This window comes from Aspergillus melleus, assembly GCF_016097325.1.
Source record: "Aspergillus melleus strain CBS 546.65 chromosome Unknown contig1, whole genome shotgun sequence".
NCBI lineage: Eukaryota > Fungi > Ascomycota > Eurotiomycetes > Eurotiales > Aspergillaceae > Aspergillus > Aspergillus melleus.
Genome location: NW_025763370.1, coordinates 3,819,929 through 3,843,141, shown reverse-complemented (window position 1 = coordinate 3,843,141; position 23,213 = coordinate 3,819,929). Strand labels below are relative to the sequence as shown.

At 50.6% G+C, this 23,213-nt stretch overlaps 5 protein-coding genes across 5 annotated transcripts; 4 read left to right on the top strand and 1 right to left on the bottom strand.

Moving 5' to 3' along the window:
- Nucleotides 1-4: 4 nt before the first annotated feature.
- LDX57_001368 (uncharacterized protein) lies at nt 5-5,765 on the top strand (the record flags this gene model as incomplete). The annotated part of the gene is made up of 3 exons (XM_046083009.1): nt 5-898; nt 957-4,532; nt 4,590-5,765. The coding sequence occupies 3 exons, from the start codon at nt 5-7 to the stop codon at nt 5,763-5,765; spliced, it is 5,646 nt and encodes a 1,881-aa protein (XP_045938966.1).
- A 1,476-nt stretch (nt 5,766-7,241) lies between these two features.
- Nucleotides 7,242-9,519, top strand: AGC1 (citrin; the record flags this gene model as incomplete). Its single annotated transcript, XM_046083008.1, has 4 exons — nt 7,242-7,421; nt 7,502-8,695; nt 8,756-8,918; nt 8,972-9,519. The coding sequence occupies 4 exons, from the start codon at nt 7,242-7,244 to the stop codon at nt 9,517-9,519; spliced, it is 2,085 nt and encodes a 694-aa protein (XP_045938965.1).
- Nucleotides 9,520-10,488: 969 nt separating this feature from the next.
- Nucleotides 10,489-11,091, bottom strand: LDX57_001366 (DUF5321 domain-containing protein; the record flags this gene model as incomplete). Its single annotated transcript, XM_046083007.1, has 2 exons — nt 10,489-10,691; nt 10,764-11,091. The coding sequence occupies 2 exons, from the start codon at nt 11,089-11,091 to the stop codon at nt 10,489-10,491; spliced, it is 531 nt and encodes a 176-aa protein (XP_045938964.1).
- A 397-nt stretch (nt 11,092-11,488) lies between these two features.
- ESP1 (C50 family peptidase) lies at nt 11,489-17,854 on the top strand (the record flags this gene model as incomplete). The annotated part of the gene is made up of 2 exons (XM_046083006.1): nt 11,489-16,216; nt 16,269-17,854. Exons 1-2 carry the CDS (start codon nt 11,569-11,571, stop codon nt 17,852-17,854), a joined length of 6,234 nt encoding a protein of 2,077 aa, XP_045938963.1. The 5' UTR covers nt 11,489-11,568.
- A 1,989-nt stretch (nt 17,855-19,843) lies between these two features.
- On the top strand, nt 19,844-21,057 carry LDX57_001364 (uncharacterized protein; the record flags this gene model as incomplete). The annotated part of the gene is made up of 3 exons (XM_046083005.1): nt 19,844-19,851; nt 19,908-20,356; nt 20,420-21,057. 3 exons carry the CDS (start codon nt 19,844-19,846, stop codon nt 21,055-21,057), a joined length of 1,095 nt encoding a protein of 364 aa, XP_045938962.1.
- Between the last annotated feature and the right edge of the window lie 2,156 nt (nt 21,058-23,213).

Below are 23,213 nucleotides of genomic sequence, written 5' to 3'. Positions count from 1 at the left end.
CGCCATGATGTCGGTCAATCTGTCTGAGGAAGAGATTCCCGGGTACCTTGGAGATATTGAAGACAAAAGTATCATCACCTCTGTCAACATTGCTTGTGTGAACAGTCCCACAAACTGCACCCTCTCCGGCCTCGAAAAATCTATCGACGTTGTCAAGAGGAGAACAGACGAGGATGGTATTTTTGCGCTTAAGCTTAAGACTGGGGTTGCATATCACTCTCCCTCAATGCAAACCATCGCAGCGGAGTACCTGTCGCTTATGGGCAACCTCGAAGGGGTTGATCGTCGAGATTCAAAAGCCACCGCGGCAGTTCCGATGGTTTCTTCAGTGACAGGCAAGGTCGTCCGTCCTGCTGTGTTGGCCACGGCCCAGTATTGGGTAGATAACATGGTGCTTCCTGTGCGATTCAGCGATGCCGTGCAAACTATAACCCAGGCATCGTCAACACTCAAGGTTGGGTTGGGCAACATCACTGACCTAGTTGAGGTTGGTCCGCACCCAGCCTTACGCCGACCAGTACAAGACACTGTAGGCCAAGAAAAGAATCGCAATAAACAGATACGATACGCAAGTGTTTTACACCGATCGCAACCGGCCATTCAATCCACATTGGGTCTCGCCGGACGGTTATTTTGCTTGGGGCATTCGGTCAATATCACAGCAGTCAACCAACAAGATGCTGGCAAACCAAAGCCCTTTCTGGTTGACTGTCCTGAATACCCTTTCGATCGGTCTCAGCATTATTGGACCGAGTCCCGACTCAGCCGGGACTCCAGGCTCCGTGGAACAGTCAAGGGAGAAACACTTGGAGTACGGGCGTCCGATTGGAACCCATTCGAGCCGCGGTGGAGAAATTTCCTGAGCGTTGAGTCGTCGCCTTGGATTGGACATCATATGGTATGTTTTTATTGAAATGCAAATCTTTGGATCTTGGCACTAACATTTAACCGTGTAGATCAGTGATACGGTAATTTATCCAGCAGCAGGCATGCTTGTCATGGCTATCGAGGCTGTACAGCAAATGGTGCCGGAAGACCGAACGGCGGCTGGCTATTTGGTCAAAAAGGCTGTTTTCACAAACCCGATTATAGTCCCCGAATCGTGGGAGGATCGGATAGAAACGCAAGCGCGTCTGCGGTCGGTCAAATGGCAGCAACAGGATGAAGATCTGAGCTTATTCGACGTTGCTATATTCACGTTTTCCCGAGACAAACGGGCTGAATGCTTCCGCGCTGAAATTGGTGTGGATTACGAAAGTCAATCGCGCGATGACGAGGATTTCGAAAAGCGACTGGCAGATGAAAAAACCAGAGACCATTTCAGACGAGCCGCGCAATTATGCGACCATCCCGTTGACTCTCTCGTGTTGTATCGCGATGCTAACGTGCACGGCTTACAATATGGTGATTGGTTCCAACTAATGCAAGATGTCTCTTGGGATGGCAAAGCAAACGCGGTGGCACATGTCGATGTGTCCAGGGAAAGGTATCGAAGCAGCAGCTTGGTTCATCCTGCAGTATTGGACCAAGCATTCCATGTGCTGCGCGTGTGCTCCGGGCAGCAGCCTGCGGCCAACGTTCCTGTTAGCCTAGAGGATGCCTGGTTTGCATCTTCTGGGTGGCAGCACCCACAGACGAATTCAATCCACTGGCTGGGAACTTCGACATCGAGTGGAAAACGTGGATTCAACTTTGGTGAGCAAGGTTGTCTTCAGGCTCTGGCCGACGATGGAACTGTTTTGTGCATGATTCGGAAAGCCGTCACAGCAGCGGTAACAGCAGATGTGCCTACCATCGCCAATGAGAAAGAAAAGAAACTCCTATACAGCATAGAGTGGAAACCGCAGCTTAGTCTGCTGGATCCTGAGCAGGTGTCAAAGATGCTAGCCAGGGACACTGTCGCCAGGAATGAGAATGCCCAGGTCACCAGTTATGTAAGATTGCGCTATATATTGAGTATTTCGACTCTCCGTGTATTGGGATCTATTGACACTGCAAACGTGCCCGACAGCTTATTGCGGCATGTCTCGTGGATGAACCATCATGTCAACAAATTGTCCCAATCGATGCACGAATACGCAGAAATCGCTAGCGTGGCGGACATTGAGCATCTGCTATGTGAAGCCGAAAATCTACTTCCAACATGGCGGTTATACACAGCCTGCGCGCGGAGCCTACCAGACATCTTAGCCGGGGAGGTTGACCCTCTTGAAATTGTTTTCGGATCTGATTTGGCCGATACCTTTTACGCTGATTTATTCCAGAGTCTTTGTGCCGATGGTCGACTCTCCACCATCCTTGACTTGGCTTCTCACGAGAATCCAGGGATGCGCGTCCTTGAAGTCGGTGCTGGGACAGGCGGCATGACAGGACATGTTATGACAGCGCTTCAGGAGCGTGAGAAGCGGACAGGGACGCTCAGTTTTGCCGAGTATGATTATACCGATATCTCGCCTTCCTTCTTCACTCGAGCAAGCGAACGATGGTCCGACTTGCAGGCTGAGGGTCGAATGAATTTCAAGATACTGGACCTGGGCCGAGCTATCGACAGTCAGGGATTCAAGCCAGGCTATTATGATTTGGTGATCGCAGCCAGCGTACTGCATGCTACGCCCTACCTGGAGGCAACCATACAAAACGTTCGACGCGCCTTGAAGCCAGGGGGCCGACTTGTGCTACTGGAGGTCGTCAAGCCCGACGATATTCTGACAAACTTCATGGCGGGACTGGTGCCCGGCTGGTGGGTGGCCCGCGAGGACTGGCGGCCTCATTCTCCCGCGGTGTCAGAGGGCTTGTGGGATCAGTGTTTAAGGGACAACGGCTTCTCTGGAAACGATTTAGTGCTCCGTGATTATGAAGCTAAAGAATGCCATATCACCAGCATTATAATCAGTACAGCAGTTGAAAGCACAAAACCACTCAGCTCACCCGAGGCACGTCGTTTAGTCTTTCTCGTCGACCAAGATCAATCGAATCAGCAGATGCACTTTGCAAGCTTGGTTCGATGTCAAGTCGATCCCGACAACAAGTCGGCGGCACAAATTTGCGCGTTCGGCTCAGAGCATTTTCAGGGTGTGCTTCCAACGTTAAGCAAAGAAGACATCGTCTGTTGCGTGGCCGAAGTCAATAACAGACCGTTTCTCACGCAGCTGTCGGAGGAAACCTTCAAGGCCCTGCAACAGTTGACTAAGTTTGCGCCTCATTTGCTATGGGTCACAGCTTCGAGCATTGACGACTCTGACTTCCCTGATTATGGTGCGATTCAGGGTTTCTTACGATCTATACGCGCTGAGCAACCTGGCAGCCACTTCGTCACTCTAGCGCTCGACGGAGAGATGGATGACAACGAGAATGCAAACTTCATAGCGAAGGTATTCCGTGCAGCATTCGAAACTCCATTGTCAAGCGAAGTAGAATACATCGTCAGGGATGGATTCCTCATGACAGGTCGAGCTGTCGAAGACACCGCTGGAAATAAAGCGATTCGACCTCTCCTGTCTCCGCAGCTGAAGCAAAAGACATGGGCCGAAGGGCAAAATTTGAAACTCTCTAGCAGGGTACGTGGCGATATCGACTCTCTATGCTTTGTTCAAGAAGAAAATGTTGGAAATGACATTGGGCCTCATGAAATTGAGATTGAGAGTCACGTTTGGGGGGTTAGCCCCCGAGACGTCCAAGCTGTTCTAGGCCGCTCGGACGATGACCCTGACCATCTGCCAGGGGATTGTGCAGGTATAGTCACGCGAGTTGGCAAGGAATGTGGCCCGTCAATTCAACTGGGTGACCGTGTTTGTATGGTGGCCAGAGGCTGCATGCGCAAATATCCTCACGCCAACGAGAATTATGTGATGAAGATACCGGATGCTTTGTCGACAGAGGTTACCATCGCAAATCTCGTTCCTACTATGACTGCCTTTCATGCACTGTTAGAAGTTGCTCGACTGGAACACGTTGACTCTGTTCTAATCCATTCGGCTGCCAGTGCCGTTGGACAGGCAGCGGTTCGTCTCGCTAGAGGGCAAAGAGCAGATATCTTTGCTACGGCATCTTCACCGGAAGAGAAGCAATTTTTGGTGGAGTCGTTGGGGGTCCCTGAGAATCACATTTTCTCCAACCGAAAGGCCTCGTTCTTCCAAGGACTCATGCGTGTCACGGATGGATACGGAGTCGATGTTTTACTGAACTCGCTTCCAGCCGAGGAAATGCTACAAGCTTCGTATAAGTGCCTTGCTCCTGGTGGGCGATTTGTTGATATCAGCCGGGCGACGATTGGATCCAATACAGTTCTGCCTTTAGACGCCTTCGCTCCAAACGTCACATTCTCGGTGGTTGATGTTTTGGAGCTTCCGCGACGAAAACTTGCTACGGTGCTGAACCAGGCAATACATATACTAGCTGAAGAGAAAGTCCAACCTTGTCAGCCATTGCGAATATTCAATGCATCGGAAATTCGACAGGTCTTCCAACATATCCAGGTAGAAGAGATCATCGGTCGCATTGTTATTCGTCTTAGACCTGAAGATGTGGTTCCGGTAAGTTTGATTCATACCAAGTTGCTTTGCTGTTCAGTCAACTGATGTATCCAACAGCAATTCGGTCATGAGAAGCCAACTTGGACTTTCGATGGGAACGCATCTTACTTGATCGCTGGAGGTACTGGTGGTCTAGGTCGGGCAATTATGCAGTGGATGGCTGATCGCGGAGCGAAACATCTCATTGCGTTGTCCCGATCAGGTCCTACTTCAAAGGCTGCTGCCGAAAAGGTATCTGAGCTCACTGCGCGTGGTGTCAAGATATTCGCCCCTAAATGCGATGTCTCCTCAGAAGCAAGCTTTCGCCGGGTCCTAGAAGATTGCAAGCTCACCATGCCACCAATAAAGGGATGCATCAACGCCAGCATGGTTCTTCAGGACGCTATTTTCCAGGATAGCATGGCATTTGAGCAATGGGAACTGACGATGCGTTCCAAGGTGCAAACATCGTGGAACTTGCATCGATTCCTTTCGGACGATCTTGACTTTTTCATTCTGTTTGCGTCCCTTGCCGGTGTGGTTGGCCAGATGGCCAGCGCCAACTATGCGAGCGGGTGCACCTTTCAGGATTCCCTTGCACAATATCGCGTCTCTCGTGGCCAAAAAGCTCTCTCGCTTGATCTCGGATGGATGCGGAATATCGGCATCATCGCTGAAACGAGCGCATATCAGAGACAGCGTGAGGGCGCCGACGACATGAACCCGATCGGTGATACTGAGCTTTTCGCTTTGTTGGATCTATATTGCGACCCGAGCAATCCAGTCCCTGTGCCGAACCAAGACCGAGGACAGGTGTTGTTTGGGCTGCGCACACCAGCCGATGTCCTGAGGGAGGGACGAGCTCCGCCAGCCCTGCTCGAGCGACCTCTGCTTTCCACATTCTCGTACATCACCGACAATAGCATGAGTAGAAACACAGACGGAGCACAAGCAGTGAATGCGGCGGTTCTCTTCTCCCAATCGAGTGACTCATCCGAGCAGATTCAAATTGTCCTTCGCGCTCTGGCAGTCAAATTAGCTCGTGCTATGTCTATTTCACCGGATGATGTCGAACCTAGCAAGCCTTTATCGGCTTACGGTGTTGACTCACTGATGGCGGTGGAACTGAGAAACTGGGTTGGAAGAGAATTCGGGACTACTGTCGCCGTGTTTGACTTCATGGGCGGCGTTTCTATTGCCCATTTTGCTGATTTGATCGTTGCGAAGAGCAGTCTGAATAAGGATGTGGCTTGATTTTAGTAGTCAATGCAAATTTGTAGACATTATTGAGCAGGAGAAGTCAATTATAATGCTGGCTATCAACGTCCCTGTATGCCATTCAAGAAGGTAGATGAGCACTAAAACAGAAAGGGAAGGCTGTCGACCTGGCGAGAAAATCCAGTACGTATGCGACAATATGTCAGTCGACCATTCAGTAACGACGATTGCATCATCTGGTCAGATGCCCAGAGAATAAGGCTGGCTTGGCTTCCTTGCGTTCGGCGGATGTCCGAGAGAGCTTTTGGTTGGTTACAATGAGGGGAACCACTTTTTGTGAGGAGTTCAGATCGGGCAAGCATATAAGAGTGTTACTAGACCACTATTGTATGAGTACGGAAACCACGAGTGTTCGGGATCTACCCAGTCGAGTAGATCGAGTCGATCGAGAGGGTCGGGGCACAGCCGATAGCCGGTGAGGAGAGAATGAGGAGTACTGCGATACCGGGGGTGGATGCCTGAGGCCGCCAAGCATCTCCAATTCTGGGACCCGCTTTCCCCCCACCGGAGTCACACCTCACCACGTCGGCCCGGATGGAGGACTCAGGACTCAGGACTCGAGACTGAACAACGTCCTGATTGTTATTAGTAAAACTTCAATCGTCGTGTGAAAAAGGATATCATCTGGAAGTTCCATCCCGATCCTATCAGACTTGGAAAGTCTCCAAGTCTCGGTTATTTGCCTCCTTGATGCAGGCACCTTCTGGAAAGGATGTCCCGATTTGCCTCCCAGGGGTCTGCGGCGTGCCATGACTGGATGGCCACCGTTCCGGAGTTTGCCGCATGTGGCTCGCCTTGTACCAGTCCTCGGAACCTCCTTTGTTTTGGAAGCATGGTGTTTAGCATCGCGGTGCGCAACACCTGGCAAGGGACGCGGAGATAAGTCAGTCCGTCACTGAATAACCTGTCAGTGCTTCGGTCCGCCCCAAGTCCGCTGAGTGCCTCACCGGGTAATTTAACGCAATCCAGGGGCGGTGAGGCTGCGTCTGGCCCGGTGACTCGTGGTCGAATCGCGCCCTTCTTTTCTTTTTCACTGAAAATTAACTGAGGCTAATAATATCCTGGATCTTGTTAAAAAAGGCAAATTTATGAAGTAAGAAAGAAAAAGAAAAAAAAGAAGAAAACTCTGTTGAATCTCCAATTTTCTGATCGAAGAAATCCCTTAATTGTAATTGAAATCTCCAGAGCTGATCAGATCGCAACCTTCTCCGTACTATTTCTATTTCTATTATTATTTTTATTATTGTCATTCGGACCCCCCATTTTTTCCTAATTTCCTTTCTCCACACACTTTTCCTTATCCCAACCCCTTCATAACCCCGTTCTCCTCGCTCCTCCCCCGACTCCTTCAATTCCTCTCGCCGGGTCCCTTGTTCTTTTGGGTTGCTTTTTTTGGGTCTTTCAGCGCTTTGGATAGATCGTTTTCTTGGATAGATTTATTCTTACCACACAATGGCCAGCGTGAAGGACGCAGTCAAGGAGTCCTTGATAGGCACCTCCGACGAGCCTAAGCCGTCGCAGCAGGCGAAGGCCAACTTCCACCGCCATGCGCGCAAAGACGAGGCCACGGGGGAGCTGTATATGACGGAAGAAGATTTCATCCAGGCTATTGCCCCCAAGCATGAGGATTATGTATGTATTGCAGCCCGCCTGTCGCATGATGTGTCATCGCGGTTTATGACTCCCACGCTAACGTCAATCGCTTTCCACAGCACAAAATCAAGCGGGAACACTACGGCATCCTGTTCAGAGTCGCCGATAAGCGGAGATCGGGCAGACTGTCCCTCGGAGACTGGTCGACTTTCGAAAACCTCCTGGCCAAACCGGATGCCGAGTACGAGATCGCTTTCCGACTGTTCGACACGGAAGGCACGGGAAGCGTGAAGTGGGAAACCTTCCACAACCTCTATAACGAGAACAAGAACAAAGACAGCATTCCCTTCGATTGGAACTCAGAATGGGCTTCCTTGTACACTGGACGGACCAAGAGCCGGCACGATATGACCTACCCCCAATTTGCCCAGATGCTGCGAGGCTTGCAGGGCGAGCGTATCCGCCAGGCCTTCCACGTCTTCGACAAGGATGGCGATGGATACATCGAGCCTGAGGACTTCCAGCGCATCATCCTTGAAACGTCGAAGCACAAGCTGTCGGACTACGTCCTCGAGAACCTCCCCAGTCTGTGCAACATCTCGACGGGCACCAAGATTTCTTATTCCACCGTGCGCGCTTTCCAGAACGTCATGCGCGAGATGGATATGATCGATGTCATCGTGCGTGAGGCAACTCACAAGAGCGACGACGGCAAGATCACGCGCTCCGACTTCCTGAACGAGGCCGCGCGCATCACCCGCTTCTCCCTGTTCACTCCCATGGAGGCCGATATCTTGTTCCACTTTGCCGGTCTAGATGCGCCTTCGGGTAGACTCTCCCAGCGGGACTTTGCCAAGGTCATTGACGCCTCGTGGCGTATGCCAATCGCTGTCGCCGGGCAGGCCGTTAGCTCCGCAACGCACAAGGCCGCGGACAAGTCCAAGTCCATCCTTTACAGTGTGCTCGAGTCCGTCCACCACTTCGCGCTCGGAAGTTTGGCAGGAGCTTTCGGTGCTTTCATGGTTTACCCCATTGATCTGGTGAAGACTCGTATGCAGAACCAGCGCTCCTCTCATGTTGGTCAGAGACTGTACAACAACTCCTTGGACTGCGCGCGGAAAGTCATCCGCAACGAGGGTTTCACCGGTCTGTACTCTGGAGTCATTCCTCAGCTCATTGGTGTTGCACCTGAGAAGGCCATCAAGCTCACTGTCAACGACTTGGTCCGTGGGCACTTCACGAACAAAGAGAATGGGAAGATCTGGACCGGTCATGAGATTCTCGCCGGTGGTTCCGCCGGAGCCTGTCAAGTCGTAAGTTTCGAACCCGCGTGGAAAGAACTGGGCATGTGCTAATGCAAATCAATACCTTAGGTTTTCACCAACCCTCTGGAAATCGTCAAGATCCGTCTGCAAGTCCAGGGTGAGATCGCTAAGAACGTCGAGGGTGCTCCTCGCCGATCCGCGCTTTGGATTGTCAGGAACTTGGGTTTGATGGGGCTGTACAAGGGAGCCAGTGCCTGCCTGCTCCGTGATGGTGAGTACAACATGACGACACTTTCTCCGACCGTCACTAACACCCGCCAACAGTGCCGTTTTCCGCCATCTACTTCCCGACCTACTCCCACCTCAAATCCGACTTCTTCGGCGAGTCGCCAACCCACAAGCTCGGCATTTTGCAGCTGCTCACGGCCGGTGCCATTGCGGGTATGCCTGCTGCCTACCTGACGACGCCCTGCGACGTTATCAAGACCCGTCTCCAAGTCGAGGCTCGTAAGGGTGATGTCAAATACACCGGCCTGCGTCACTGCGCCGCGACCATTTGGAAGGACGAGGGTTTCAAGGCCTTCTTCAAGGGAGGCCCTGCCCGTATCATCCGTTCTTCTCCCCAGTTCGGTTTCACTCTTGCCGCCTACGAGTTGCTGCAGAACTGGCTCCCTATGCCCGGACACGGCGAGGTCACTCCCTCCGGACAGATCGAGCCTGGCGTCGGCCTCCAGACTGCCAAGGCCCCCCTCCCTTACCTCCGGTCAAGAAACGCTCTGAAGCTCATCCTCGACCTCGACGAGAACATTGGCCGCGCCTCGATACCCTCGGCCGACAAGTGGCCCAAATTTATTCAGCCCGCCAAGCAATAAACAACGCATGTTTCTGTACTTTCACTAGCGATGACTTGATCCCATTTTTGTTCATTTTTTTGTATGTTTCTCTGTCTTGGAAATATCTTGTTTTTATACAACACAGCCCTCGTTACTCTGGTTTCCCGGGATTTTGAAAGACCGTCCTTCAAATATTCGTTATCTCCTTTTTCCCCGTGTCCATACAGGAAGCTTTGCATTTTGTAACAAAAAGAACCGATAGACTAGGGGAGGATATCATTTGAAAAGATTTCTATTTTGGCATGAACATCCTAGACCTTTGATCTCTTCTTGTCTCAACTAGCTGTGGGTTGGTGAGATTGCTCCTTCATTCATCTTTGTTTGTGGACATTAATATCCTATTGTTTCTAAGCCACCACTCCTAAAAGTGTTGTTGAATATCTAGATGGTTGATACTCTGGTTGTATGTAACCCGTTAATATATTTCGGGTGCGGAAACCCTGTAGTTCGCGTTTCTCGAATCTGTTGAACACCACCAAATGGGTAACATCTTAGCTCAATGATGTATTTGTTGTTTTTTTATGAAGGATGTATACAATGGGAGAATCACTGCTTTTGCGGCGACTGTGAACCTCCAGGCAGTCCATATGAACACTGTGGGTAGGGTATCGTACAATGTAGTAAATTCGAATAAACATGAATTGATGCGCTAAAGACATTTTCTCCAAGAAGAGGTGGGTGTTGAAACAGATGGCATTTTGTACATGAAAAATAAAAATATTTAACCCATGCTTAATGGCATTGCACCAAGGTGGTTCTAATCATAAGAGCGTGTTAGTTTTCATACATGCAGTCCCGTTATATCTAGAACACTCACATAATTACAACTCCTGAGATGGGAGACGGACTTTACACCGGGAGCAAGTCAAATGTCCAGATAGGCGTAGTTCGCCCTACTGATAACCCACAACCGGTATAGCCAACGAGATAAAGGCAGATATGGTACGTTTAGAAGAAGTTGAGTTTCCGCCTCGAGGCGCTGTTTGCCGGTGGCTCCTCAAGTCCACTTCCTTCCGCAGGCACCACAGGCTCCTTGTGTTCTGATTCGGCCTGTACCCTCGATTCTTGCTGCGATGGCGTTTCCGGCTCCTTGTCCGAGTCTTTGTTTTTCCGATGCCATAGCGAGTCTTCCGCTTCGATTTCTCGGAGCACTAAACCGCAAAAAAGAATCCAGTCAGTCATCGTGCCTCAACTGTACACACGGAGTATAGGTAGTAACGAACCTTCATCCCACTCCCTCTCCTTCGCCGCATCGCCCGTCCCCAACAACTTCTCCACATCCACCTCCTCCCCGTTCTTCACTCGTTCAATGACCTCCCTCAGTAGCAGGATCTTCGCGTCCGTCGTGCGCGTATATGCCTTGTAGTCGTTCTTGAGCGCGATCATGCGGATGGCTTGCGATCCGATGAGGATGAAGATGATGATGTAGAAGCTGGCGGGGTTCCATTCTTTCGACTTGGGCGATTCCGACTTCGGGTCTTTGGGGCTTCGTTCGCGCAGGAAGCGCGGGATTAGAGATGTCCATACGGATCGTTGGGCGAGTCGTGGCATGGCTCTGGATGTGGAGTATAGACGTGATTGTAGAGAAGTGGTGGAAGAGGCCCGGACGGTCGGGCTGAGTCGGGGGGTTAGTAGGCCATTGGCGATGTGCCGGAGTGGGAGTGTGGAGGAGCGCATGTCGAGGGGTGTATGCGGTGAAGCGATGTGAGGGTGAGGGTGAGAGTGACGTTGAAATTGGGGCTCTCTATGGCGCAGTCTCCGGTTATTCTCAATTGAAGGTCGAGTCTCCGGCAAAAAGATCGGAGGGTCGGAGGGCTTGGCACGGCTATCCCCGAACGGGAGTAGCGTCACCAGGCGTTGCCGCGACAACGGCTGGTCGGAACTTGGCTTACGGCAAGCGATGGCTCTCCCTAACAAGACACAGACCGTTAAGCCTCGATTCCTGCCTGTCCTGCGTCGACGCTGGTTGCAGATGGACAGTACTAACATACAATAATCTTTACCGACAGTTACTAGCACAGCATCCAAATGACGGTCACGAATCTTTTGCCCGATCCCTCCGTGGAATCGGTGAAACTGGCCGTCCGATCGACTGCGGCATGCTCGAATGCCACAGTGTTGACCCTCCAAACCCTTTTCGGGCCTGCGTCGAAATCCCCCCTCGACACCAAATCCGACATGTCGAGTCGACGCGCCAGAACTACGAAAATCACTACGACGAGCACAACACGCACCAAAGCGCCGACAGGGACAACACGAACGAAAGTCACCGGGCGGGATGCCGTATTAAGCACATTGGCTGAGAAGGATGCGTCGCGGCTATCATACCAAGAGAAATTGGTTCTAGCGACGGAAGTCTTCAATACAACGTTAAAGACGCTGTCGGATGCCGTGAAATTGCAGACTTCCAAACGCGACGAAGCACGGTCTCGCGGGTCGACATCGCCCGAAACACCGAAGAAAACGACGGATGCGGGACTGCTGGCGCTATCTGAGTGCGCAACGATGGCGTTATCATCACTACGAACATTAAAGCTAGAACAAGGCAGCCAGGATAATACGACGCCGAATGTTCAGCTCGAGCAGGGCGCGTGCGTCCTGGCGGGGAGGTATCTCTCGCTAGGACTCAACGACATGGCGTACAAGGAGTTGAGGGGGCTGAAGCGGAGGATTCAACAATTCTTGGACAGCAAGGCCACGGCACGAAAGAAGACGACAAAGAGTGAAGAAGGGTCGGAGGATGCCATGACCGAACGCATGTCAGACCTAATCGGATTTACCAACCTCACGCAGGCACAGGATCTGCTCGGCTTGCTGGTCTCATTCCAATCTAATGCTCTACGACTCATTGCGTCCGAGAAGAAGGCGTCGACGATACAAAAAGCTGCCTCGTTGCTGCAACTTTCTAGCCCAAGTAGCCCTGCGAACGTCATAGTCGCCGCAATGGACAACGGTGCCCTCGCCAAAGACAAAGCGGCAGTGCAACTCCAATTGCTATCGAACACAGTACTATCGCTATCCTCTTCCTCCTCAAAATCTACCGATGGTGCCACCACGAAAGACCGTCTGAAACCGATGACCGCGTTGAATCTGCAATTGCTGGCATTGGAGGTTCGCTGTATGAGTTGGAAGATTTCTGGACATAAGTGTGATGATGGAAGAGAGGTCTGGGATCCTCTAGCTCGTTACCTTGCCAGTTTCACGCACAACAACAAAGGAATCGAGAAGACCGAGTTCGCGATTACGTACAAGACCATCGTTCGACTCCAGTCAGCGGTCGCTAAAACCCCAAAGAGCACGGCGACCAACATGAAGGATAATCACTCTGTGGCGAAGATTGCGACGGTACTAGGCCAGCTCGCTCAGGAAGCGGGCTGCTTTGATGAAGCCTTGCAGTTGTTCACGGAATCTCTGACCCCGTTTTCGAGTATGCAGTCTCTTTCACTCGCAACCGTGCGTTGCAAGATCGGAGTCCTCTATTTTGAAGGTCTGAGGAAGTCGAAGAAGTTCGCGCCGGCCCACATCTCGAACGCCGTGTCCGAAGCCACCGCCACTCTGAGTATGCCCTTGAAGGGCAGCCCCAGCGATCTCGATGAACTGCTCGTGGAGGCAGCCCGGCTGAAGAAGTACGCCATGGCCTGGTTTGGTGACCTTATTTCGAAACAACAAAGCAGGAAAGCGGAAGATAGCGACATCGCGGCTAGGGTTTATGAGTTTTTGGCTGGATTCTTGAAATTCTTGCGCCGCTATATTGGCCGTCCGCCCTCGGAGGATGACGACTCTAAGGGATATGAGACATTCTCCAAGCGAGTGTCTACTTGTCAGAGCATTGCCCTCGCCGCTGTGGATTCTGCGATTGCCGTTGGAAAATTGTCTGTCATGTCCCAGCGACCTGCTTGGGAGGATATCCTCTCCAGCCTCGCCGATTGCCAACGACTTCTGACGGTAATTGATTCGACCGATATGACCGACTCCTCATTAATTGAGCAGACGGGGATGGGCTTTGTCAAGATGTCCAACCTTTTCTGGTCGCGGTACCTTAAAGAGAAGGAAGCAGGGAAGGGCTATCGTGAGCTTGTGCCGCTCTTGAGACAGTCTGCCAATTTGCTATCGCCCTGTCTACCTGCCCAGCGCATCACCGGGTTTGCCGCCCTCAAATATGAGCGACTCGCCCATGTGTATATGGAGGGGAACATGAATGCCGAATCGGAACAGGCATTCTGCCAGTCAATCAGAGAGCACATCGAAAATGGAACTTTGAAGCAAATCGTTTCTGATTCTTCGAGCGGATTTCCACATCGGACTTCTCAGGATACAAAGAGCAATGCGTTCATGGTAGGACGGGTTCTTTCTGCATTCCTGAAGGTGAAGCTACGGTCCAAGAAATCAAAGGTGTCGGTCTTCGACGATGAGGGTTTGACGCCATTAGTACGAGGCCATCTTCTGGAGTGGCAGATGGGCATCTTGACGGAGCTCCATGTCTATGCTACAAACGATGAGGTTTTCAGAGGAGTCTTCAACCTCCTCCTTGCGAAACTGCTCGACATCTACTCTTTCGAACTCAACCCGATCCGCCGGTTACGCGTGGTACTCTGTGGGCTTCGCTTCTCGTTGGAGCGTCCGAGCGCTCTGGAACCGTCACTTCTGCAGCAATTGATAGACGAAGCCATCGAGGGCATCGAAAATGAGGAAATTGGGGAGGACACAGATTTGTTTACGTTTTCGACCCATTTGAAGAACTCAGTCCGACTTACACTGGGCCTTCACCAAGGCGATTTGCGACCAAATCAATTGGACCATGTCATATCCTCATGGACCGCCATGATGCGAAACTGTCACGACTGGGAATTGCTTGTCTCGTATGTTGGGGACGTCGATTATTGCTTGGTTCAGATGAAGGCCGTTGTGGACTATACCGAGATCCATGGACTATGGAAACTTCAGCTCTCCGCTCTCGAACTGATCCTACGTGTCAACGAACTCCAAGAATCCGGGGACTTTTCTGAAGCTATCCTCATTCTGTCGCGTCTCGTTCTGCAATATTGTCGACTCGGATTCTGCACGAAGGCAAACACTCTCCTGATTCGTGCGGATCAGTGCCTGGCTCAGAATGATGTCTCCTGCTTGGCAACTTTGTCTCATCGGCTGGCCCGAGTTGGTTACCTGTTGGAAACGGGCGACATCGAGAAGGCAGCAGTCACGTTATCGGCGGCACGGGTTCTGTACGAGAAAAGCCAGAGGAAGCAGGACTTGAACAGCTGTTCTGTTCTTACTAAGATCGCCTGGGAACGATTAGTGGCGGACGCGGCTTTTATGAGCTCGCGACTCTCGTTCGCTCAAGGCTCGACTAATGATGCCCTTTTCTTTGCTAAGCTCTCCGTGAGACTGAACTGCAGAATCTGGGCAAAGGTCGAGAAACTCGCTCAAAGAAAACAGGACAAGAGCCTTCCTAGCAGCGAGAGCTCTGAACTTGAAACTGTGGTCGAGGGGATGGCAAAATTAGATGTAACACAAGCATCGACTGGCACCACGAGCTACTCCCAGGGCGCCCCTTTCTGGCCTCATATCGGCTCTCACCACACTTCGCTGTTGAACCTTTCCTGTCTATCCGCTCACCATGGCCTGTTCCAGGATGCCATCTATTATGGAGAGCAGGCCTTGAAGGTCAACAAAACACTCAACGCGAACGTCCGATTGATTGCTTCCCAAGCACAGCTTGGATCTCATTGGATCTATGGAGGTCATATTTCCGAGGGCCGAGAGCTATTGGAAGCTGCCGAGTCGCTGTCCAAGGAGTTGGAGAGCAGCATTGAGCTGATCTCACTGCACATGGGTCTCGCTGCGCTTCACAGAGCCGAAGGAAATCACAAACACGAATTGCGCTCTCTTCTCGATGCCGATAAGATCATGGCTAGCTTTATTGCCTCCGAGAGTTCGGATTCTTCTTCGACCTCTTCCAATGTCACGGACTTGGAGCAGAAGATGGACAAACTTCAAGTCCGACCTAGCAGCCGAAGGACGACCAGGCAGACGACGACGGCAACGGCAACGGCAACGCGGAGGACCCGTACCGCGACGACATCTTCCCGAAGTGCACCAAAGGTCACAGCCTCGAGTCCTGAACCCCCTGCAACTGAGTCGACCACCTTGTCGCACTTGAAGAGTGACATTTTTCGACAACAGGCCTCCTGTTCGCGTACGCTGCGTGAATTCGAAAAAGCCTCGGCTTTGCTCGACGGCGCTCGGAAATTTGCAGTTTCCCGAGACAGTCAAATTTCTCTTCATATCGGAGAAAGTGAGCACTTCCTTGCGGACGCCATACGCCATTTCGCCTCACATGCAGTATACTGTGTTCTTCCGGAATCAACGATTTCTTTGCCGTCGTTACAGTCGCCCACCAAGGAAACGGCTTCCTCTAGCAAAACAGCTACGACGAAGAGACCGAGAGCACCCACCAGGGGCGCGCGTTCCCGAACTCAGAAAGCGACCGAAGATTTCAGCGTCATGTTGTCTAAGGCGAGTGATTGTTTGAATGATGTGTTCTCCACGGCTACCGCTTTGGGATCCACGCTTGATAGTCACGCTGCGTCTCGTCTGATGAGTCGGATCTCGATGCTATCTCATGTCACTTCCCACGAAGCTCCAGCGTTGTCTCTGTCTCCTGCTAATGTTAACGGTATGTTTATTCCCTTGAAGCCAAAATGAAGAGTTGGAACTGACATGCGCAGAAATTGGCCGCATTGGTGCATTTGCTAAAGAGCACGTTGCTATCAGCATTGACAAGCAATTGGCGGACCTCAGTGACCCTCTTCTTTGGCCCTCATCCTCGAAGGAAACATTCCAACTCGACGACCCGTGCTCCAACTTCACCAAGGAATATGTCGACATTCTGCCAGCGAGCTGGAACGTTCTCTCATTGTCTTTGAGTGCTGACTGCAGCGAATTCATTGTTTCGAGGCTTCACCGAGACCGCTCGCCTTTCCTTCTGCGTCTCCCTCTCAAACGAGGCAATTCGGAGGACGAGGAAGAGCAATTTACCTTTGAGGATGGCAGGGAGGAAATGCAGGAGCTCATCAAGCTTGCAAATGAGAGTGCCCATGCCGCTAAGGCTCAGACGGACCGACAGTCGAAGAAGGACTGGTGGAAAAACCGCGAGGCCCTTGATGCTCGAATGGAGAATTTGTTGCAGAATATTGAAAATGTCTGGTTTGGAGGATTCCGGGGAATATTCTCGCCTGTGCCGCATGATACGGCTCCGTTGGCTCGTTTTGCGACTTCCTTCCACAACATTCTGGACAAGCACCTTCCTTCACGCCAGAAGGGTCGCCGAGCAGAAGCTCCACGACTGACGTTGCATCCCAATGTTCTTGAATTGTTCATTGGCATCAAGGATCTTGGCGAGCAAGAGGATCCTGAGGATACTTTGATGGATCTTCTCTATTTCGTGGTAGACATTCTCCAATTCCAAGGCGAGCGGAACGCATACGACGAGATCGACTTTGATATGATGGTGGTTGAAACCCTGGATGCGCTTCGAGGATATCACGAGATCGTCCAAGATGGACACGCCCACCAAGCCCCGAACCACACCGTCTTGGTCTTGGACAAGTCCCTCCACCTCTTCCCCTGGGAGTCCCTCCCCTCCCTGCAGGGCCTACCCGTCTGCCGCGTCCCATCTCTCGAATGTCTCCGCGACCGAATCCTCCGCTTCCGCAACGAAGGCGCCACCAACCTTGATCAGGGTCTCAGTATCCCACGAAACAACGGCTACTACGTCCTCAACCCGACCGGAGACCTCCAAACGACGGAAACCACCTTCGAGAAAGATCTCTCCGCCCTCGATAACTGGACCGGCGTCGTCAAACGCGACCCGACTGAGGACGAATTCAAGGACGGACTCGAATCAAGGAGCGTGTTCCTCTACTTCGGTCACGGCAGCGGCGCGCAGTACATCCGCGGTCGAACCATCAAACGCCTCGACCGATGCGCAGTCACCTTCCTCATGGGTTGCAGCAGTGGCGCGCTGACCGAAGCCGGTGAATACGAACCATACGGTACCCCGATGAACTACCTCCAAGCCGGGAGTCCCGCCTTAGTGGCTACACTCTGGGACGTGACGGACAAGGACATTGATCGATTCGCGAAATCTGCCTTCGAGGAATGGGGTCTTATCGGTGGAGACGCAAACCGGGGGACGGGTTCTCGCAAGACGTTGGATGAAGCCGTGTCGGCGTCCAGAAAGGCTTGTGTGTTGAAGTATTTGAATGGTGCAGCACCGGTCATTTATGGCGTTCCTACAGTGTTTTTGGAATAGATGGGATTTTCTTGGTCCGTCACAAGTGCACGGACTTGGACTTATGGTTATGAATGATTCTTATTATTGTTAATATTGTTGGAGTTGATCAGCATGCATGGGCCTGGTGTTGATGGTTATTGTGTATAGTCGCTAGCATTGTTGCGATAATCAATTTGTTAGGCTTTTTTTCTGACTTGTCTGATATGAGTAGTTTGTTGATTTGTGGCCAGAATACTTGAAGCTAAGCTAGGAAGACGACCTCACCAACGCAGCTCAATGCCCCTGAAAGGCCTTCTCAACACTCATACAAATCCCAATACCTGTCAGTCTCAATCCAGAAAACAACATCATCGAACATGGCTTTACTAGATACGTGTTACCGTAGGGAAAACACCTGCTGTTGCCTAGGTAGCGACGCAGGAATGACGAAAGCGGACTGACGTGAAGCCATCGCAACATCCCTCCTTCCTGATTAGTGATTCGCTGTGTTGACGGCAGGTGCTTGAAGGAAGGTTTCCTGGTGCCTATAAATTGGTGTCCCTCGCGCGTCTTCCTCTTCTTCCTTTCTTCTTCTTCTTTCTCCTCTCCAGCTGCTGTGGTCTTGGCCTAACCACCGTGTCTCGTGTTGTAGATGTAGTGTATATAGTCTTCCTTCTTTCTTTGTAGTGTATATAGCTTTTCTCTTGTAGAGTATATAGCTTTCCTTTGTAGAGTCTATAGCTTTCGTAGAGAGTAAGCTGTAAGCCGTAGATGATGACTTCCTGGATACCTCGTAGTCGTAGTCGTAGCCGTAGCGTAGCGTAGGTGTAGTTGAGGCCTTTCATCGCTTGTTGACTGTAGACGTAGCGTAGTCGTAGTCGTAGAGAGTAAGCCGTAAAAGCTGTAAGCCGTATATGATGATTCCCTGGATACCTCGTAGTCGTAGTCGTAGTCGTAGTTGAAGCTGTATTCGCGATCCTAGTGAGTCATCAGCGAAGGGCTCCAGAAGCGCGTCTCAGTCATAATAATTACTCTCCACATAGATTCATTCTAGTAGCGAGGGTTTGAGCCCTATTTCCTGAAGACCTGCACATCTCGAGTCGTAGTTTAATGCAGGGACGAGAGTAGAGAAGCGTCTTACGTGCAAAGCTTCGCTTCTTCACGTCACACTGAATGACTTCAGTTCATATGATCACGCTCGCATCTCTTTCTACAAGGCTCTCTTTAGACTTATAGTCCCCCATTTGTGTCATACCACCATGACACTATTCAGACGGGCAAGTTAGACCTTAGAAGCGCCTACAACAGTCAGCTTAGCTTCAGGTGCTTTCAAAGAGACTCATAAGCCTCATGACACTCAGACGCAGGCTGCCGTTGTCGTTGAGGAAAGCCTAGGGACGATAGAAAACTTTTCCGGAATTCGGGAATATCAATATTCTGGGGCATCATGAAAGCTGGAACGCGAGATTGTGTAGCGGTACGGCATTTCTCCGACATGGTGATCTAGATAAACACTCTTCCAAGCACTCTTCCTTGCATGACAAGATTTCTCGTCCGCAGCAATCGGTATATAGCTCTAAGGGGTGTTTTGACCCCTCGATACTTGGCGAAGCATATCTGCGTTGATTGGGGAGAGTAGGGCAGCAAATACGCCCCCGTCCATTTATCGCAATCCAACCCCCATCGTTATTGGCTATATCAGGTCCTCATATCCCTGCCCAGCCTTGTCAGTCAGCAAATCCAACAAGGCTGGATCAGCCATGCCAAACTGAAAGGTCGAATGCTGGCTTTCGTCCTAATTTGCCCATGGGTTCATTGGCTGTAACTGCCTGTAGCTTAACCGCCCATGATTCACCCATTCTTTTGAACACCGTCCCGAGCGGGGATTTGAGACTCTGAGTCCATTTTCTTCAGAAGTCTTCTTTTCTATGCAGTGGATATATTGACTTCGGGCCAACATTCTTTGCTGATCGTGCTGGATCCCAGAGTTGAACATCGCTATCAATTTTCACACCAGTAATCGTCGCCATGTCAGTGTTAGAACTATGAACTAGAATATGATTATTGAATAATGCTAAATCCTCGACCACAGGAAGAGATCGCCCACACAGACCGAGCTCGACTACCCAGCCTCAAAGCGTACGGTTGCGTCGCGAGACGAGCCCGAACAGAACCCACCTGATTTAACGAACGATGACTACACTGTTGGGTGGATTTGCGCTCTCGCTATCGAGCTGGCGGCATCCCAAGCGATGTTAGACGAAATACATCCCGACCTTCCCCTGGAGCCCGGGGATTCGAACATCTACACCCTCGGACGGATGGGGCAGCATAACATTGCCATGGTATGCCTTCCTGAAGGCACGACAGGGACGAATGCGGCCGCTACTGCAGCAAACGACTTGCTTCGCAGTTACCGTAAAGTCCGGTTTGGCCTGATGGTCGGTGTTGGAGGGGGCGCGCCGTCACTGCCAAATGATGACCCGTTTAAGGATGTACGTCTTGGTGACGTAGTTGTTAGCACTCCTCAAGGAAGTCATGGTAAGATCTTCATAGATATTCATAGAAGACGAAATGGAAGTTAAAGCTGAAAGATGCTGGCAGGTGGTGTGATTCAGTATGACTTTGGAAAGACCGTTGCACAAGGCAACTTTATCCAGACGGGCTCGTTGAACAAGCCACCCAGCGTGCTTCTGGCTGGCGTTGCTAAGCTAAAAGCCAATTATATGCGAGGGAGTCAGAAGTTGGGTTCATATATGACGACAATGTTGGAAATGTACCCAAGCATGGAAACAGGTTTTGTTTACCCTGGGAAGGATTGCGACCAGCTATTTGAAGCGGACTATAGTCACGTCGACATGAGATCAAAATGCGATAAATGCGATCAGACACGCACTCTTGAGCGTGAATCTCGAATGACGGATGGCGCTGCGATTCATTATGGTCTCATTGGATCGGCAAATCAGGTCATGAGGCATGGTTCCACCAGAGAGAAGCTGCGACGACAGCATGAGGTTCTATGTTTCGAGATGGAGGCTGCGGGCCTAATGGAGAACTTTCCATGCATTGTCATTCGGGGAATCTGCGATTATTCCGACTCTCATAAGAATAAGCGTTGGCAAGGTTATGCTGCAGTGACGGCTGCGGGATACGCCAAAGAGCTTCTTTCATATATACCTTCTGACACTGTGAAATCCACCACGGATGCCGCAAAGATCATGAACATGGGTCCGTCTAACTAGTTATCATGTTAGCTGGAAAAGGGTAGTTTGCTGACGAGTTATTTTTTGTCTAGTGCGAACGGAACTTGTGCCTCTTCATGAAAAATTAAACCCCCTCCTAGATGGTACGTAGACTCAATTCTGCATGAGGTTTCCAATTTTGACCCCACATAGATAGGATGTGCGAAGAGACTAGAAAGATTGTGACTGGCTTGCTCCCCCGAACTATGAAGCGCAGTATAACGATGCCCTGCACAAGCGACGAGAAGGCACAGGGCAATGGTTTTTGGATTCATCCCAGTTTGCTGCCTGGACTCGAGGTAAAATTCAAAACCTCCTATGTTTCGGCATCCCTGGCGCTGGAAAGACGACTTTGGCCTCTATCGTTATCCACCATCTGAGAGTTGATCCTCAGAATAAAGTTGCTTTCTTGTTTTGTAATTATGGAAGACACGAAGAGCAAATACCCAATGCGTTGTTTTCGATGCTTCTCAGACAGCTTGCAGAGCAAGAATCTGCAACTCATGAGCTTATTACGGACCTTTACAATACTCACTGTCCGAAGCACACCCGGCCTTCAGTTGAGGAGATGCGAGATGCGGTTCGATATTTGTCTCAAGAGAGCCAAGTCTTGTGGTCATCGATGCATTGGACGAATGCCAAGAGGAAACCCGCACATTCTTGCTCCAGGAGATCCGGCATTTACAGGAGGTAACTGAAATGCGCTTTATGATAACCACAAGACCCAATCATGAGCTTGAGCAAAGTCTTCTACCCCATGAGCGACTGGAAATTCGAGCAAACGAGGGGAATATGATGACATATGTGGAATGTCAGCTAAGAGACTACTCAGAATCAACATTGAGCCGTTCTTATGCCATGCCTTCCAGGAAAAGATTAAGAAAGCACTTGACACGCTGCTCTCTTGTTACAGGGTAGACCCTGAAAATTTATTTGCTCTAGCAGGGATGGACAAAGACGAGAAAACATCCAGGACTTTGATCGTCGCGCATTTCAAACCCTTGGTTGACAGCGCAATCGAGCAAGATGATGAGGAAAGAGTCAACGAATTTGTTTCCTTATTCGAGGATGACTCCAAAGACGCGTTGCTTATGGAACTCTTCGAACATGGCGGTAAATGGATCAGGCTTTTCTTCAACGGCTCCGCAGATGATTCAGAGCCCCTTCTCAAAATTTCAAAGCCCCTGCTTAAATTAGCAGCGGAGAAAGGTTCCACAAAATTAGTTCAAAATATCGTTCAATTTCTGGGTTACGATGCCGTTGAATCAATACTATTGTGGGCTGCTCGCTCTGAAGGCCCCGTCATGGAAATTTTGTTTGCCTGTTTGTCGATCGAGAATCACCAGCAAATGGTGGAAGCTTTACTTACCTGCATGCCTATCAACAAATCTCCCAAATAGTGCTTCGGCTTATCCCAGTTAGTGAAGAAAACGAAAGGAAGATCAGGGCTCTGTTCTCAACTGACAAGATTGACACGGAACTTCCTTCGAGCAGTGAAGGTTATAGATTGGTCATGAAAGCGTTCAAAGACAAAGCCACTCATTCCGAGTACTTCCTCTTGTTCTGAGAGAGCTCAATGCTTTGGTATGCTCACAAAGAAAGCAAAGGAGCAATCCAAAATTTGTTGCAAGCTGTACCCTTCAACGAATACATGAGAACATTGAATAAGTTGGTTTCCCATATCCGAGAGAATGACGCTTCCGATCTCATCGCATCGAAAGCCAAGGATGAGAAAGTCGTGGAACGCTTGATTTATCCAATCGGCCATAAAAAAGCCTCTTTGATCCGGACACGTAAAGGAGAAGACATTTACCTGCTTGACTTCTCCGAAACAGAGGTAGGGGCTATTTTGGATCGTTTTTCCATCAACGATTATCCTGGGGTGATTAAAACTTTACTTTCCTACCACCTTACGACAGAATCTTTTCTTCGCTTTCTGATGCGCATGGATGAGGAAATGGCCGCAACACTCCTGGCTACAAGCGAATTTGATCTTGGAGCTCTATTACGCCTCGCGGCGTTTTGGGGAGTCGAACAAATAGCGAGAAACCTCCTTGAGCTTGGTAACGTCGATCAAAACATGGAAAGCGCGGCAGGAGAGAGTGCTCTAGATATCGCAGTTCGCAGAGGCCATGATTCAATAATCCACCTTCTTC